At 34.0% G+C, this 14869-nt stretch overlaps 1 protein-coding gene across 2 annotated transcripts in view; it reads left to right on the top strand.

The window, feature by feature from the left end:
• Positions 1 to 14869, top strand: part of RSF1 (remodeling and spacing factor 1) — a 135702-nt gene that overhangs the window by 93055 nt on the left and 27778 nt on the right. For both annotated transcript variants that reach the window (XM_079105087.1, XM_079105088.1), the window contains 2 exons: positions 6571 to 8345; positions 10039 to 10245. In XM_079105087.1, coding sequence (XP_078961213.1) covers positions 6571 to 8345; positions 10039 to 10245 — 1982 coding nt within the window. The remainder of the gene's footprint in view (positions 1 to 6570; positions 8346 to 10038; positions 10246 to 14869) is intronic.

The following is a 14869-nucleotide window of genomic DNA, read 5'->3' as shown; positions in this document are numbered from 1 at the left end:
TTGAGTAAAGACAAAGATCTAAAGGATCTGAGAGAACAAATAGTGCAAATATCTGAGGAAAAGATTTTTCAGCAGACAAAAACCAATGCAAGACCCTGAAGTAGGAGCAAGTATGTGTAATATATTACTAACTTAATTTTTAAAAATTTCAGACAGGCTGTTACTGTGTGGCTCAGACTTATCTTAAACTCCTGGGCTGAAGTGATGCTCCTTTATTAAGCCTCCCAAGTAGTGGGAGTAATTTACCTGGCTGGTTTGAATTTTATTTATTTAATATCCAATTGTCAATGGCTGTTTTCAGACTGTAACAGAAGAGTTTGGTAGTTGTGATAGAGAAAGTATGGCTTGCAAAGCTTAAAATATTTACTCTCTGGTCCTTTATGGAATAAGTTTGCTGGTCCCTGTGAGCAGTGTAACTGAGGCAGAAGGAGTATAGGGTATTGTAAAATAGGGGGCAATTAGGTCAGACAACTAAGGTCCTGAAAGATAGGGAATGGGGTATGCAGATTGTATTGAGCTTTCCTTAAATTTATTAATGATTTTGGTTTTTAATCTGAATTAAATGGGATAGCGTTGAAGAGCTTTTTTCTTTCTCACAGTAATATCCTAACTGTCCTTGTTTGTATTCTTCATTCCCTTCAGTCTCTTCTCAGTATTTCAGCCAGTAAGATCTCATTAAAACAAGTGAGATGATGAAACTGTGCCTAAAACTCTCGAGTAGGCTGGAGAAGATGAAATCTAAATCATGGATTGAAGAATTTGTCTTAGCTTAAAATAGGTATCTCTATTTTAATAGGAGTAGGCTTACTGGTCTGTTGATGAGAAGGAACTCCTACCTTATGGTTTCTGTTTTCTCTGTGCAGTTGAAGGCAGAATCATCTGAAAATATGGACCTGACAGATAGATCGGAAGTTTAAGGATAGGGAAGAAGATTGATAGAGTTGTTGGTAGAGAAAATGGTAAAGTTAGTAGGCAGTATTAGTGTATCAGGCATAAGCTAGTAATCAAGAAATTATTATAATACCAATTTTGTTCCTTTTGTACATATATAATATATATGTACATATATAATACATGTATATATAAATAATTCATACATATGATTATGTAAATATAGAGAAAATGTCTGCCACTGCACCTGACATGATCTTTTTCTTCTTATCTTTCTTTTAGGCATGGTTACTGATTTATTTGTTAATCAGAATTGAGATTACATAGCCAGGCATAGTGGCTCACTCTTGTAATCCCAGCTACTCAGGAGGATTCTAAATTCAAGGCCAGCCTTGGCAACTTTGCAAGACCCATTCTCAAGGGCTGAGGATGTAGCTTTATGGCAGAGTGCTTGCCTAGCATGTGTAAAAGGCCCTGGGTTCAATCCTCAGTAACACAAAAACTAAATTAAAAATTTTCAAAATAAAATTTATTACAAAGGCCTGAGGGTGCCAGGCTTAGCAGTTGCTGCCTGTAGTCTCAGCAACTTGGGAGGCTAAGGCAAAAGACTTAGTATCTGTTAAATGCATTATGTCCTTGCCCAAATCTTACTTTGTAAATTGGTCAGATATACTTTAAGTAATTTTGAATTAAATATTGATTTACAATCTGCATAGGGGCTGGGGATATAGCTCAGCTGGTAGAGTGCTTGTCTTGCAAGCACAAGGCCCTGGGTTCAATCCCCAGCACCGCAAAAAAAAAAAAAAAAAAAAAACACTTTGAATCTGATACAATCTGCATAAAGACTCCCTGTTAATAAAACCTTTATCTTAAAAGGTTTTAGTGTTGTCAACATTTGGGGTAGGATTTGTTGCTATTTCAGTTTGTTCAGTCTAGTTAGCAGGTATTTGAGTGTCCTACAGTGAATAATCCATGATTCTGCTCCAGAGGAGTAATTCTTCAGACCAGTAGGACAGATAACATTTCTGGGTAAATAATTATATTGCTGGGTAATAAATGCTACTATAAAAATCTATATAAAGTAATATGCAAACATAAGAAAAATAGTTAATTCTTTATAGGGAAAGAATCAGTTAATAAAACTATAAAACAGTGAATTTCTAACTGGGCTTGATGGCTGAAAGATTTTGCCAGTAGTATAATAGTATTAATTGGCATCTCATCCCTACTTGCCTGAAGGACTTGGATGTTGTGTTCCCATCAATCATTAAAAACCCTAGGGGTTGGGGAGATGGCTCAGTCGGTAGAGTGCTTGCCTTGTAAGCATAAGGCCCTGGGTTCGATCCCCAGCACCCCCCCCCAAAAAAAAAAAAAAAAAAAAACCCTAGAAAATAGTTACTGATATTTAACTGTTTTATATAACTTTTTTGCAAATAGAGAAAGTGAGGAATGATAAAAACCGCAAAATACAAATATCTTTATATGAGTTAACAGGAAAACTGCTGGTGGCAGCTTTAAAGTTCTAAACTAACTCCCACCCCACCTTTCTTCTTCTTTTTTTTTAAATCCTGAATTTTCTGATGTGGCTAAAGAATGGTGCCAAGTAATTAGTAATACTTCCCTAGTACTGTATAAAAGTGGTTCACATGCTTCATTAAAAAAACATCCAAGTCACTTCTTCAAGTGTAGATACATACGTTTGTTTTAGAGAATTCAGAGGCTAAGGAGACTTAGAAAGGTTCAGGTAATTTCCCTAAGGTCTCACAGCTGTCCAGTGTGAAGGTGACATCAGAACATCAAGTTTTTTAATTTCATTTTTTTTTCTTTGGGGCAGTATATGAATTGAACCCAGGGACACTCTACCAATGAACTACATCCCTGCTAACCATTTTTTTTGTTTTGAGATAATGTCTTCTTAAATTGCCATGGCTGGTCTTGAACTTGCAGTCCTCCTGTCTCCTGAGTAACTAGACTTTTAGGTGTGTGAACCCAACTGAGCTTCTCAGTTTTTAATGAGTTAGTTAAATAGGAAAGAATGTAAAACACTGTGTGCCCAACATTCTGACATAATAGTTCTCAGTGATTTGCCAAAATTTGCTTTTGTTTAAAAAAAGTTACATAGTTGGCACTTTTTTCTTTTCACTTTCTTTCTCATTCCTATAATTCTGTGACTCCCTTTCATTTGTTTATTATACATATGTATATGGCCACTTTAATAGATAGCATTGGTTTTGTGTGTTTTAAAAACAAAAGGTATCTTACCAACTGGGCGCCGTGGTGCACAGTCCCAGTGACTTGGAGACTGAGGCCAGAGATCTCAAGCTTGAGCCCAGTCTCTGCAATTCAGCAAGACCCTGTCTCAAAAATTAACTATGGATGTAGCTCCCTGATATAGTGCTCTAGGTTCAATCCCTAGTACCGCCTGCCCCAAATCCTACTGTCCCTATTCTTTTACAACTCGCTACTCATTCTGTTTTTGAGAACTATTATGTATGTTAATCCATATAAATTCAGGGTCTTTTTTTTTTTTTTTTTTTTTTTTTCTTTCTTCATTTTATTCCTCATATAATGGCTATTTGTCCTTTTTCCCTTTTGGGCAATATTAGATTATTTCTTGTTTTTCATTTTTGCAGCAGTGCTGCAGTAAATATTCATGTGTATATTTCTGGGTAGTCGTATCTAAGTGTACCCTCTAGAAATAGAATTTCTGAGTGATGGAATATATTTTCTCAAGCTTAAAACAATATTCTAAATTGTTCTGTTAAGTGTTTATACTAATTTACATGTAGGTTTTTAAGATTTGAGTCTGGAACTACTGTACTGTTTTGAAGTTTCTCATGTCTAATTGTAAAATAGGAGCATTATAAAATAACTAAAACTTTTTGAGGGATTAGTTATCCTTTTATCACCCAAAAGACGATAAGTGTAAAATATATTAAGTGGGTAGATAAATTTTTGTGAGTATGAAAAACAAGGATAAGAAACAAAAGTGAAAGTTAAAATATCAGAAAGGAATATATTTGACTTTTAAATTTTTTTTCTTATAATGAAAAGTTGTGAGTCTAGTCTGATATAGAAGCTTCATGAAGTCAAGAATCTTACCTATTCTGTTGCTATTTTTCCTTGTGGCTTTGCTCCTTTTATAGGTATTATGTTCAGAGTCTGGACACAAAATTAAATTAGGACAAATGTTTCAATTCACTCAAATCCTATCTTACTCATGACTTCCTCATGCATCTCATTGATCATTATTATATCATATAACCCATTGCTGTGAGTGCTTGAGGAGACTTTCTAAACAAAGTCAGAGTTGTGTTAGTAAGATGAGATTAAATATTGGGTAGTAACTAGCAGTGTCCTCTACTGTTGATTTAGTTAAAATATTCAGTGTTTATTATGTAGTATTCCTGCTGTGGGTGGTTGAGAAAGCCCATAATGAGTAATAAACAAATATTTGTTGAATAGATTAATGGACCAGCTTGGAACCTTCATTAGATACCAGTTCTCTGGAGTCATCTTAATTTTATTGAGAAATGCTGCTGCTGCATTGTGATTTTTTTAAAAAAATATTTTTAGTTGTAGATGGTCACAGTACCTTTATTTTACTTACTAACTTTTATGTGGTGCTGATGTTTGAACCCAATGCCTCATACATGTGAGGCTAGTACTTTACCACTGAGCCACAAGCCCAGCCTGAATTGTGATTTTATTCCTTTAGTTTTCTTGCTTTGAATTCCATGCTTCTTAAACTCATTTACAATTTCCTTTTGACTACCCTCGAGGAAATGCTCGTATAATTGAATGACCTTTTTGCCAGTCAGTTACTAATGCTTTTAAAAGTTCATATTGTCATGACTATTCCGTTCTGTATCCATATTCATGTAATGTAGGGAAGCTAGAATAATAATTATCATATTTTTCTCTTAGAAGAACTTAGCCAAATCCTAAATTTTCAATGATTTAACATTTTTGGAATTAGAGAAATATAACACTTTTGAATAATAGTAGGTGAGATTTTTTTTTAGTTCAGCTGCTTTATTAGTAAATGAAGAAACAAGGATGAGAGTTTATGACATACTCAGAGGCATACACCACTATCTGAATTAGGGTTAGTGATCCCAAGAGTCTTGAATCTTGTATCTAATGTTATTTCTCATTTTATTCTGTTCTGTTGTTACTCAGTTGACCCCAAATAAAGACAGAGAATGTTATCTTACCTTGGGTCAGGGTTACAATGAGATCTTGTCATGCTTTCTGAACCAAAAGTGTATAGAATATTCAGTTGTGTTCTGTATAAACAGCATTTATTTGAAATTAATTGAAAAGATAGTAATTTGTGTATATCTCTTAAAATGTTTAGTTAGTTTTGTTAATACACTAATCAAGCTCAATGAGTGAGAGTTTATTAAACCTATTTTATTAAAGGGAAAGGAAAGACATGAATAATCAATGTTGTCTCTCACCTTAAAGCACTGATAATATAAAGAAGGAAGAGTAATACTGATACTCTAATTTGGGCTCCGAAGGGTATTTGAGTATTTTATTTGAAATGTGATTAGACATTAAAAACAAAACAAACAAACAAACAAACAAAAAAATGAGAACTTTGTAGTAAAAACATTCACTTTAGTTAAAAATAGAATTCTCATTTTTTAAAAATGCCATTTCATCTCCCCACTATTCCATTTATATCCTTCTGAATTGTCACTCTTGTTTTTTGACAAAAATCTTCAAATTTTAAAATTTGTATCTTAGTAAAACTTGGTTTAGAATTAAGGTCTTTCCATTCCAAAGATAAGGTGAAGGAATGGAAAATGTACTAAAATTAGTAGTAATTTATTTGGACAATACAGTGCAATCTGTAATCATATATGAGATTATGCTTTTTACTTGATTTTGGCTTTTGTTATGTTTAAATATGTACTATTAGGTACTTTGTTAAGGGAAAAATATATGGTCAGTAAGGTAAAAAGAGGTATCGAAAAATAAGCATTAATAGTTTCTTTGTAAAATATTAACCACAACAAGGCATGTTATATAATCATGAAGATTGACTTTTGAAAAGGGTACATAACATAAAAAAGTGCCAGTGTATTTGTGAAAAAATCAAAGCCAGATGACCCCAACTTTGTGAAAAATATATGACCAGAAGGAAGTAGCCTAAAATATTATAGAAGTTCCCTTTGGATAGTAGGTTATGGGCATTCTTCTTTTTTTCCTCTTTTTCATTTTTCTTTTGCTCATGTTAGTTCTCTGAAATAAAGTGTTCAGTGACTTCCAAAGAACAGTTGTCAGTTTATGAAACAAATATGGCCTTTCGGCAGTGTTTTATGTAGCATTTTCTACTTCATATTTTTGAGCCATCCCTTAAGCTTGAATAAATTATTTGAGCTGTATAAATATTTACATTCCATTGAGAACACTGAAGCTAAAAGTAAAAAGCAGTAACCTGAATCTTTCTAAATAACAATTTTTTAATATCTAGAAGTTGTACTTCATAATTTTTGTCATTTTCTTCATATTCAGATTTTTTTTAATTTTTAAAATTTTTTTGTCAAATACCCAATCACAAAAGCCATCCCTGCAATGAGAGAAACAATAAATAGAAATATATTAAGTCTGTTATATTTTATAATCTTAAAAACTTTAGCTCACTTAAACTTTTTCTGAAATTTTTAGAGGAACAGAAGGAAAATGAAAAGAAAAAAGGTGACGCGCGGCTAGTAGATTCAGTAAATTGTTCTACACCAAGTGTTCTAGAAGAGACTACTATGAAAATTGAAAAAGAAGATCAAAAGGAACTTGTGAAACTGCCAGTCATAGTGAAGCTAGAAAAACCATTGCCAGAAAGTGAGGAAAAAAAGATTATCAAAGAAGAAAGTGATTCTTTCAAGGAAAATGTCAAACCCATTAAAGTTGAAGTGAAGGAATCCAGAGGAGATCCCAAAGATGTCAAAGGTAGCATGGAGAAACTGGGAGTACAGGAGCCTGAGAGGCTAGAATTTAGTGGCAATATCAGATCTTCTCAAGAAATTACAGAGAAATCTACTGAAGAAACTGAGAAACTTAAAAATGACCAACAAGCCAAGATTCCACTAAAAAAACGAGAAATTAAACTGAGTGATGATTTTGACAGTCCAGTCAAAGGACCTTTATGTAAATCAGTTACTCCAACAAAAGAGTTTTTAAAAGATGAAGTAAAACAAGAGGAAGAGACTTGTAAAAGGATCTCTACCATCACTACCTTGAGTCATGAAGGGAAACTAATGGTAAATGGAGAAGTTGGTGATGAAAAAGTAACTCCAAATTTGAAGTCAGAACAAATAGAGACAAAGTTTTATGATACAAAGGAAGATGTCTACAACAGCCCTTCTAAGGACAGAAGTGTCATCATGGAGGGAAATGGAGCAGAGTGCTTAAATTCTGTCATAACGAGTTTGAAAATAAATGAGCTTGAGAAAGAAATTCTTCTAGGGAAAGTTGCAGATAGTTCAGTCTCAGTCTTAGAGACCCATAGTCAAAAAGGGCAGTTAGAGGAACCTGGTCCTCCAGAAATGGAAACTTCTCTTGAGTCTTCTGAGATAGTAAAGGATTTCTCTTTAAAAACTGCTTTATCTGTCACTGAGTCCTGTACCATGAAAGTTGAAGAGAAGCCCCCCAAAAGTAAGAAGGATAATAGTTCACCAATCCTAGAATGTCTTGAAAAGTTGGAGAAGTCCAGAAAGGCTTTTCTTGATAAAGACACACCAAGATTGAGTCCAATACCTGAAGAAGTTCCAAAGAGTACTCTAGAATCAGAAACACCAGATCCTCCTGAAGCAGCTGAAACTTTCCCACCAACTAAAATGACTGGCCACTGTGAGAAACTAGACTTAGAAAAAGAAGGGGTAGAGTGTCAGAGTACAAGTTCTTTTGAAGGTCAGTTCCTGGAAAAAGCAGACCCTGAAATTCTAAAAAGGGATTCTGAGTCCACGAAGATAGAAATGGATAATGTGGACAATGTCCAGACCTCTGGCATAGGGGACCCTTCTGAAACAAAGGGTTCTGTGCAAAAAAGCAAATTTAAATATAAGTTGGTTCCTGAAGAAGAAACCACTGCCTCAGAAAATACAGAAATAACTTCTGAAAGGCAGAAAGAAGGCATCAAATTAACAATTAGGATATCTAGTCGGAAGAAGAAGCCAGATTGTCCTGCCCAAACGCCAGAACCAGAAAGTAAGCAGGAGAAGACAGAAAAGGAAGAAGAGAAAACAAATGTGGGCCGTACTTTAAGAAGGTCTCCAAGAATATCTAGACCTACAGCAAAAGTGGCTGAAATCAGAGATCAGAAAGCTGATAAAAAACGAGGGGAAGGAGAAGATGAAGTGGAAGAAGAATCAGCAGCCTTGCAAAAAACAGACAAAAAAGAAAATTCGAAAAAACTGGAGAAGGATACAAATTCTAAAGGAGGCAAGGTAAAATTTTAATTAGAAATATTTAATTCTGAGTGTTTATAGCTTTTTTGCTGTAGGCTGAAGCATAGTCATTCAGTGACAACTGAAATAGTGTATTTTTCTTCTTCTGTCTTTTCTCAGTAGTTATCCCCACATTCTAAAATTCAGACTGTATAATCTTACCTTTTAAACATTTTTTTCTATTACAGACTATATTAGGAATGTGTTGTTTTTGTAAATTATTCAAGTAATACACAACCTGTAGAATCATAAAATGAAATTTTCCATAACCACTTTTACAGATTGGGGTACATACTGTTCCAATCTGTTTTTCCTACATTCTTGTGTACGGTTATAGACATTTTACCTATTTATTTACGAAATAAATTGAGTCCTCTATGTTCTTTTTTTTTTTTTTTTTTTTTTTTTTTTTTGAGTGCTTTACTTAACAGTGTGTCTGTTTTTCCATGTCAGGAGATCAGTCTACTTGTGTTTATTAATGGCCACATAGTATTTCATATTGTGGGTATACCTCAGTTCTTTTAACCACTCCCTTATTAATTGACATTAGGTTGTTTCCAATTTTTCACTATTACAGGCAATGCTGCATTGAAGATCCATTTGGACATGAGTGAGTATTTCTTTAGAATAGACTCCTAGAATTGGAATTGCTGGGTCAAGGGGCATGCCACATTGCCCTCCAAAGGCCCTAGTAATATATCATCTCCTTTCCAGTGTATGAGAGTGCCTGTTTCCACCATTTAAATCATTAGTCTTAGAAGCCAGAATTTTTTTCTGTGACCTTCCTATTTTAAGTAAAATCTTTACATGTCTTTGGCTAGTGTTATGATTTAGATAATAAAAACAAACAAAATTAGAATTTTGTTTTTAATTTACTTAAACAGTCATGTTATTCTTCATTGCAGGGGATCCTTTGTTCCCTGAAATACTGAATTTTTAATTCTATACTTTAAAAATGTTTTCGACTAGAATTATTTAGTTCTTTGCTGGAGACTTATAGTATGGGAATGAAATGAAATGCATTAAAATATTATAAAACTAGAAAATAAAAAACTGTTAACAACATTGTAAACTTATTCTCTGAATAACATCCTTCTAAAATTTGTCAGCATTTTTACATGCAAGTCTGACCCACTTAAAAATTTTTAGGTTCATCTTTAATATAGGCTTTACATTTTTGCATAATAATATGTGAGCATATAGTCATCTTTCTGTTACTGATAAAGTCTTTAAAATGTACATGGCCTTTGACCCAGAATCCTGTTCAAGGAATTTATCCTAACCATCACAATGTGTGTAAAAATTTATATTTCAAAGGATACATTATTCATGAAAGTGAAAAAATGGGAAACAACTACCTAAATGTCTATAGGTGATAGCATATAGATGCAGCCATGGGATAGCATATTATATAGTTACTTACAGTAAGGTTAGGAGAATATATGATGATTAGGAAAAATAAATGACATAATGGTCATTAAATTCCCATGTAAACCCCCCAAATCAGAAAATAATAATGGATATATATATATATATAGATATAGATATACTAAAATTAATAGTAGGTATGTCCAGGTGATGAGACTTTAATTTTTATTTTTTCTTTATGTATTCCACATGGGACATGCAGTCAGGAGGACTTTAATTTTTTTTTTCTTGTATCAAATTATCCCAATTTTTTATTTTGCCCAAGGTAAAACCCAAAGGCAAAGTTCGGTGGACTGGTTCTCGAACACGAGGCAGGTGGAAATATTCCAGCAATGATGAAAGTGATGGGTCTGACAGTGAAAAATCATCTGCAGCTTCAGAAGAGGAAGAAGAAAAGGAAAGTGAAGAAGCCATCATAGCAGACGATGATGAACCATGCAAAAAATGTGGCCTTCCAAACCATCCTGAACTAGTATGTACCTGATCTAAATGAACAATATTCATAGTATAGGTATACTGTGGTTGCCTGCAGCAGCCTGACTCTTCTGGGTTTGATCATGATTTGAAATTTTTTTTATGCTACGGAGTATGTATTCTGCAAAGTAACCTCTATTTCTGTTTCTCAACTAATAACACCAGTTTGAAGAAGGCCAAGGATAAAGATTTGCTTTTATTCTACCTGGTTTATATATAGACATTTTCTCTATCTAGTAAGTATGCACCCTGATCTCTTACAAATCAATGAATTTATTCAAATAATTCTGTTCCTTTAAATTTTTTAGTTGTCAATGGACCTTTATTTTAACTTATTTATATGTGATGCTGACAATAGAACACAGTGCGTTGCACATGCTAGGCAAGTGCTCTACCACTGAGCTACAACGCCAGTCCTGTTCCTTTAAATTTTTAAAAAAGATATTTATAATGATATTTCTCAAGTGCCATTAAGTTGTTCAACCTATGAAGACCTTATTGCCTTTCTCTAAAAGCATAGAAAGTGGTAACCCTATAAGACTTTTTTTAAAAATGGGAAGATGTAAAACAAAAACAAAAATTTTTTTAAAGCATATATTTCAGATAGGTTTGGGAAGAAAAGTATCAAAGCTATGTGGAGCTTTCTTACCCAAGAAGTAAGCTCTTCAAGGGCAGCCTTGAAGAAGAACCACTTCTTAATATATGTTACTTGCAGTTTATAATTGAGTTTATTGAAGAAACATTCTTATTATGTCCAGTTCTAAGTAATTGTGCTCTTCTTTGAGTAGATTTGACTTTAGCAACAATTTTAAACTATTAAGTAGAGATAAACATAAAGAACAGTCCTCTTATATGGGTTGAATGTGTCGAGCACAAACATCTCAAGATCCTCTAAAGTCTAAAAATTTGTAAGAGGTGATTCTCTAGGCTCCTTTTTCCTAAAAGCAGTGATATAATAGGAAAAGCAAGGGACCAGAAAGACATGGATATATAGATCCTGCTTCCAAAACAATTATCAGGTGCTTTCTTCTCTGTATCTTGATGTCTTTAAGTGGGACTTCTGCATGGGTTCTGTGGAGTGTTTTAAAAACTCATGTAAAGCTGGGCACCTTGGCACATGCCTGTAATCCCAGTGACTTGGGAGGCTCAAAGCAGGAGAATTGGAAATTTGAGGCCAGCAAGTTAGCAAGGTCCTGAGCAACTTAGTAAGACTCTGTCTCAAAATAAAAAAATTAAAAGTGTGGGGGATGTATCTCAGTGGTAAAGCATCCCTGTGTTAAATCCCCCGTATGGGGGTATAGGGGAGGAAGAAAAAAATCTTAAGGTTCCCTGGCAGAGTTCCTGATAAGATATGTACTGGGTTTAAGTTAAGTCTATTTTACTTGTTCTTTTCTTTCTGTTAAATCATTTCTAAAAACTCAATTAATCCTTGAAGTATATCTATCCTAGTAGTTTTTGAGGTTCAAGTGAAAGATTTAATTTGGAACTGGAGAATGACTTTTACTCTGAGAAGAAAAGATATTGAAATTGTGCTGAGAAGATTTTTCTAAGCATTTTATGATCATAAAGCTATGAAAATTAGATCAAGATATTTGTGTAGAAAAGATCAAGAGAATACTTGAGATAGTAGTCTTTTCTGCTCCATAAATCAAGAAGAAAGTGTTATGTTCTTTCTTTACCATTTCCTAATGTCTCTTTAAATTACAAGAGTGCATTTTCATTTAAGGCAGAAATAGCTGCCAGTGTCAAAGGGGATGTGAGGCAATAATAAGTAAAATGGAATGAGCAGAAATGACACCAAGGTAAAGATGAAACTGGATCAAGTGAGTGTGAATGCAGAGGCAAGGCTTTACTTAGTGATGGGAGACAGTGCTGATCTGCAGGGAGACCAGGCTGCTCTAACAAAGGATTAAGGATAAAGGACTACAGCTTTTATGGCATCTGTATATTAGGCAGGTCCTGGGCTCTAGATGTCTTCATTGTAGAGGTGGGTTGTAGGTGCACCATCGCTGTGCATCCTGTTTCTTCACATGGGGTATATCTTACTACCATCTTTGGTTTCCACCTAGGGGTGTGCATTCTACTACGATAACAAGGTAAATGTAACTGTGGATTATTTCAGTAACTATTCTCTGCATGCATTTGCCCCTTTTCATTTGAAGGAAGTCTCTGATATTTTCACGATGGTCAGACTATTGTCCTATCTCAGTGACCTTGCTTTGGTGATTTTGCTTTGTCTGGCTCTACCTTTTTGGTGCTTCCACTGACCACATTTTTTCAAAAGACTGAGCTGACTTCTCAGCCTTCCATCTCCTGGTATGTTTTCTTACTCCCATAAGCCTTGAAGATTCATTCCCTTTTTAACTCCTGATTTTCTGGTAAGGCTGCTAACCCCATTGAGACTGAGAGCTAGTTTATCTGCCTTATTTCCCCCTGAAAGTTTTTAATCCCTTAATCCTAAGGGGTCATGGTGATCCCTTATTGTCTCAGAGAGTTGCCCTCTTCTTGGAGCACAAACAGGATTTATATTTATTTGGCCATTTTCATAATCATATGGAAAATCCCATTGCTGTTTACTGTGCTAAGGAGAATGACTGTAGAAGCTGAAAATCTGAAATGTGATGGATTTCTTACACCAGGTACTTAAGGGTAACCCTCAAATCAAAGTAACAAGTAGTTAATATACATTAAATGATAGAGATATGATGCTGAACTAAAAATACATGGTTCTTGTTCTCATTGAGCTTATAACATAAAAGAAATAAATTATGAAGTAAATGTAGAACTCTGGAATTTTCCAGCTGCTTTAGAAATCAAAATGAATGCATCATTGTATAAGGCCTGGTCGTATTTATTTAGTGGGATTTTACCTTTATTAAGGAGTAGAGATAGTTTTCATTTTAGAAATCAGTTGAATTTTAAGGGTTTATTTGTTATTTTATTATTTGAAATTTAGATTACATTTTACTGTAGAAACAATGTGATAAATGGAATTGGGTGCCCGGGTTAGTCTACATATGCCTATATAATCAATCATATAACTGATATATAACTCTAAAATTATTTAGGACTGAATCTTGGTCAGTAGGATCAAGGGTGGAAGGTATTTTTCCATTTTCAACCTTCCCTCCCTCTGGTATGGGTTAATAACTAGTTTCAGCAACTTACATGCATGCTAGGGTTGAATAAAGAAGTAAAAGTATACCTAATAGGAACCTAGGTTCTCACTTTTAGCAAGACCAGAAGTAGGATCAATTTTGTAATGCTGGATTAGAGCTAGGGATATTAGTATGAACTCATGCTCATTTTAATATAGATGCAGAAATATAGATGTTTCTGTATACACACATATGTATGTGTATGTATGCATGTATGTACATATGTGTACATACATATATACACATACATACATTTATTTCTTGCTCTGACCTCTGAGAGAGCTTTGCATTAGTGATATCCAGTAACGAGGAGGACTCAAACCACCCAAACTGTTTTCTGAATTCCATTTTCCAATAAGCGAACCAGGACTTTTTAGAGAAGTAGCTGATTCTAAGGCTTGTTCAGAGAAACAAGATGTACCTGGAGCATCCTGTAGTACCAGAAAGTTAGGAAGTGCTTTTAAAAAATTAAAATTAAAAATTTGAAAGGGCTTCCATTATATCCATGGCTGAAACAATAACAACAACAAATTAAATAATGATAACTTTGATATTAATGATAACCCAAATAATAATAGATATTCATTAGTTCATACTAATATAACTAAATCATTGAATAAACAAATGAGTGGGGGTAAGAAGACATATTTTTTTTACAGAACAATTCTAAATAACAGCTATAGAAGACATGAAGGAAATTGAAAATTACCATCAAAGTACCATGGTAATAATGGTCACAGGCAAGATTTCTGATGAATGCTAAAACTATTGGGCAAAAATTTAAGAGGGAGAACAATACCTACACAGCTTTATCATATCCTCCTCTAGAATATTTATCAATTACTATAGTCTTTTTTTTTTTTTTTTGTGGTGCTGGGAATCAAACCCAGGGCCTTGTGCTTAAGAGGCAGGCACTCTACAACTGAGCTATATCCCCAGCCTTCCTGTAGTCTTTTTTAATTCATATCCACAGATTCTTTGATACTCTGAGCTCTAGAAAATTTGTTTCCCTCCCTTGAGTATGAGCTCCATTTATCTTGAGAATAGTGTATGGAATGTGAAAAGTGATAACTTTACCGTAGAGGAAACTAATAAGCCAAATGATCAAGGTTAATATCACCAGTAATAAATCATACTGTTACTATGGACTCTGTGATATGATATATCTCTGTGGTATTCTGTAAAACCCATAATCCCAGTATGATCATTAGAAAATATTAAACAAACACAAATTCAGAGATGTCTACAAATTATTGAGTTAACATTCTTTAAAACTATCAAAGTCATGGAAAAGAAAGGCTGAGAAACTGTTGCAAATAAGAGGAGAGTAAGGAGACACAACTAAATGCAATGTAGAATCCTGGATTCAGAATCAGAAAAATCTGGTGAAATCTAGCATTGTACTGATGTTAATTTTTTAGTTTTGGTTGATGTCCCATAGTTATGAAAAACTTTGAACCTTGG

This window comes from Sciurus vulgaris (assembly GCF_902686455.1).
Source record: "Sciurus vulgaris genome assembly, chromosome: 11".
NCBI classification, from domain to species: Eukaryota; Metazoa; Chordata; class Mammalia; order Rodentia; family Sciuridae; genus Sciurus; species Sciurus vulgaris.
This window is presented reverse-complemented; position numbering and strand designations above follow the sequence as displayed.